This window comes from Neomonachus schauinslandi, chromosome 9, assembly GCF_002201575.2.
Source record: "Neomonachus schauinslandi chromosome 9, ASM220157v2, whole genome shotgun sequence".
Classification (NCBI taxonomy): Eukaryota; Metazoa; Chordata; class Mammalia; order Carnivora; family Phocidae; genus Neomonachus; species Neomonachus schauinslandi.
This window is the reverse complement of record NC_058411.1, coordinates 323152-326965: the sequence shown is the minus strand read 5'-3', so window position 1 is coordinate 326965 and position 3814 is coordinate 323152. Positions and strand designations below refer to the sequence as shown.

The 3814-nt window shown below is 55.1% G+C and overlaps 1 gene segment (V, D, J or C); it reads right to left on the bottom strand.

The window, feature by feature from the left end:
* Positions 1 to 2857, bottom strand: part of LOC110582518 — an 18560-nt gene extending 15703 nt beyond the window's left edge. The window contains 1 exon segment of the C gene segment in view: positions 2746 to 2857. Coding sequence covers positions 2746 to 2857 — 112 coding nt within the window.
* Positions 2858 to 3814: the final 957 nt, after the last annotated feature.

Below are 3814 nucleotides of genomic sequence, written 5' to 3'. Positions count from 1 at the left end.
CCCAGCTCAGCCCAGCTCAGCCCAGCTCACCCAGCCCAGTTCAGCCCAGCTCAGTCTTGGTTCAGCTCAGAAGTGCCAGTTCAATCTGGTTTGGTCCAGCTCAGCTGAGGACTGCTTTGGGCAGCCCGGTATAGTCCTGTGTAGTGCAGTCCCGAAAGCCCAGGCCTGGGACTGGCTAGAAAATTTCAGACCACCAGACCTGCTTGCCTTGAAGCTAAAGCCATCTTATCCAGGAAACCTGTATGGATGGGCCTGGCCCGGGGTCAGTTCCTTCTGGTGCTTACTCCTGCCTTTTCCACCCTCGTGAGTCCTTGTGGATTTCTCCACTGGGACCCCCGATTTTGTCATGGCCTCAGTCTGAGCTGGCTCTTGGTGCCCAAGCATTATCAATCACTCCCACCTCAGTGTCCTGGATAAAATACTTCCTGGCCAGTTAAAATTCATCAGGACATTTTACAAGGATCGAGGAGTGTTCACTGTCATCAGGGTGAAAAGCCCGTCTTTGCGTTAGAATAGGCAGTGCTGCTTCTGGGCTGACATAAGGGTGCTCGGGACGGTCCCCTCACGGCCTTCACCCTTCTGGGCACTTGCCCTTAGCTGAACTCCTGCCTTCTGAGTCTAAAGCAGGTCCCTGACTTTAGCTAAATTCCCTCTAAATAAAAATCATCATGAAATATGACCAAAGATGCATCTTATCTGAATTTGTACTTCTCATTCTGCTCTTTATCCTAAAGCTCCTTACAAGGCAGTAGACTACTTTCAAATGCACAGTAATGACCTCACACCCAAAGCCGCGTTTACAACCAAAAAATAGCGTAAGGGGCTCTCTATGTTAGAGCATCTGAGCCATAGGATCAATAGCTAAGAAACCACGGGGCAGCCCTTCCAACTGTTTCCTTGAAATGATCTTTAGAGAAAATTAAATGTAAGTGACCAAGACGATGGTCACTCCGGGACTCATAAAAATCAATCTCATTGTGTCACTGAGCGGTCGTTACAGACTGATTCCTTATCAAGCAGAAACCAAAACGTCAGATACAAACTTCTCTCTTACCAGCTCGTCTCCCTGGTCACCGTGGGGGTCTTTGAAGAATTCCTCCAAATCCATTAAAATCGGCAGGTCGAAGCATAGCCGGTTGGCCGGGTGGCAGAAGCCACGGGGGGCTGTGGGGACCCCCAGCCACGGTGGGCCGGGGGGCCAGGCAGGCCCTCCACTGGGGCTCTGTCAGCGTGGGGGCCCGGCAGAGTTCCTTTCTGAGTCGAGACCTGACCAGACTTCCTCTTAGTCCAACAAGCAACACGCTTCACTGAACTCATTCTGGACAATCACACACGTTTCACCTAAAACCTGTCCCCACAGGAATGCTTGAAAAGAGGTCTGCAAACTTTATCAGAATATCTACATGCCTCTTCATCACGAAGAGAAAATCGTCCAACTTAGAATACTGTGAACGCAGCGATTGCAAAAACCGTGCTTCCGGACACTGGAAGGTGGTTTGAGGTTAACAACCGTTTGTGGAAACAACTAATTAAAAAAGCCTTACACGAACGCATTGTAAACTGTCCCCAAGACCAGTTTAATTTCTTAAACGTCTTACTTTGGAAATGAGTATAATTCAGATGTTGGTGAGCTAAGACCGAAAAGGTAAATTCAGATAGCTAAAAAAGGAAGTGTCTGGGCTCCTGCCAGCATCTTGGCCTTATTTTAGAAATGCAAATCGCTCAGGTGTTGTTTGCGCCGTGGCTGTGTTCAGCCTCGCGGGGCTGGGCAAAACCACCGAAAACCACTTCTGCTAACCACAAACTATAAATTTGCCAAGTGTGTTTTCTTGCTTCCTAAAATAGCCAGTCCCTGCCATCTGCTTCCTGTCACCTGCAGGTGCCTGGCCGCTCGCCGCACCTCGGCTAACTCAGCACCACCACTTCCAGAATCGCTGAATTAAATACAAAATCAAGCTTAGTTTCTCACCGTCAAAACTCAGCTCTGGCGGGGTGTCAACAGCACCAGGGTACTGTTTCTTGGATCGACTCCAGAAAGACATGATTCTGGGTTGTTAATTGCCCGATACAATTAAATAGTCTAATATACTCGAAAATCTCGGACATTTTGGAGTCACAGTTTTCTCCACTGTTTTTCTCAGGAGCCACTTCAAAGACATCCTGTCCTTCCATGTTTAGTAATCATACACGGGGGAGGAGCAAGCCACCTTCCCTTGGACGCTGACTGCCCGGAGCCGAGCTCCCTGGGCCCCCAGACCTGCCCTTTAGGGGCAGGGGGACTCTGCGTCCCTCCCGGCCCTGACGGCTCTCTTCCTGACCGAGAATCATAAACAGCCTCGCCCAGAACACCACTCCTAGTTCTGAGGAGAGTCTTTCAGTGTCGCTCTACGTGGGGCGAACCTGGTGGTCCTGCAAACACAGCTAGCCGCGCACACTCCTTAGCCGACGCCAGAGTCTAAGAGCCGCCAGGCCCTATGGCCACAGGGGTCCTGGCCCACTCGTGGCCGGCCCAGCCTCCAGCCCCCTCTTCAGGGGCTCAGTTACTGCTCTGGACGTGCTGGTATTATTCCAGTTTTAAGAACGCATCAGAAAATCAAGATGCTCGGAAGTCCCGCAGTCACCCGGTCCCTGTCCCCTCCCGGCCAGCCTGCCCCAGGGGGGCATGTCCCGAGGACCCACCATCAATGCCCAGAAAATCCCACAGAAAGGAGCAGAAAATAAAGGCCCTGGTAGGGCCGCTCTTACCTGAGGACACGGTGACTGAGGTCCCCTGGCCCCAGTAGTCCATACCACAGTAATCACAGTGGTGAAATCGCCATCCACACCCGACCAAAACCCCGGGGGCCTGGGCTGACATCGCCCCAACTCAGAGGCCTGCATGGTCTCCGGGCCACATGGAAGCCGATCTTCCAAGTCACCCTCCACCGGCCCTGCTCCCCCACCACTGCCCCTGAGACCCTACAGAAGCCAGACCACTGCCCGCCTGGGCCGCCTGACTGCAAGCCGACAGCCCCTAACTGGGACTCCAAAGTCCAATCCCCCCCAAGGGACACGGCAGCGGATCATGCCACAGTCGCCGTGGCCCCCAAGAAGTCCTGGACAACGTAGCCGGACCAACCAAAGAAGCTGCTGTGTCCCTGACTGCAGCCGTCCTCAGGGCAGGGCCATCTCCAGGCCCCTGTCTCTGTCCCCTTCCTGGCCCCCAGAGACCCCAACAGCCTGATCCCCCCAAGTGCAGCCAGAGGGGGAGGCTGAAGACCCACCTGAGGACACGGTGACCAGGGTCCCCTGGCCCCAGCTGTAGAGCCAGTTGTCACAATGTGACAGCTGTGTGGGGACCCCGGACAAGCAGTCGGCCCCGCTAAGGCCTTGGACCTCAAAGCCCACCCGGTGGGGCTGACATGACGGCCCCAGGAGGCAAGGTGGCTGCGAGCCAGGAGGGTAGGCAGCCGCTGGCCCGCTGGCCCCTTCCTGGGCCCCCGGCTGCCCCCAGTCCTTCCAGATCCCAGGCCCAGACACCGTCGTTTTCCCCCCAAATGCAGCAAAAAGCCCCAGAGAGAGAGAAGCGAGAAGGGCTGTGAGGACTCACCTGAGGACACGGTGACCAGGGTCCCCTGGCCCCAGTATTCCAAGTAGTCACATTGCCAAGGGCCCCGTTAGGGGGTGTACAAAAACCTCACCCCTGCCTGGCTGCCCAGCCTTGGCGGATGCCCTCCGTCCTCAGGTCTGCACACCCCAGACACAGAGCCCCCTCTGCCAACCCCTGTTCCCCACAGCGAGGACCTCACGGCCTCAGGAGCAGTCCCCTGGGCTC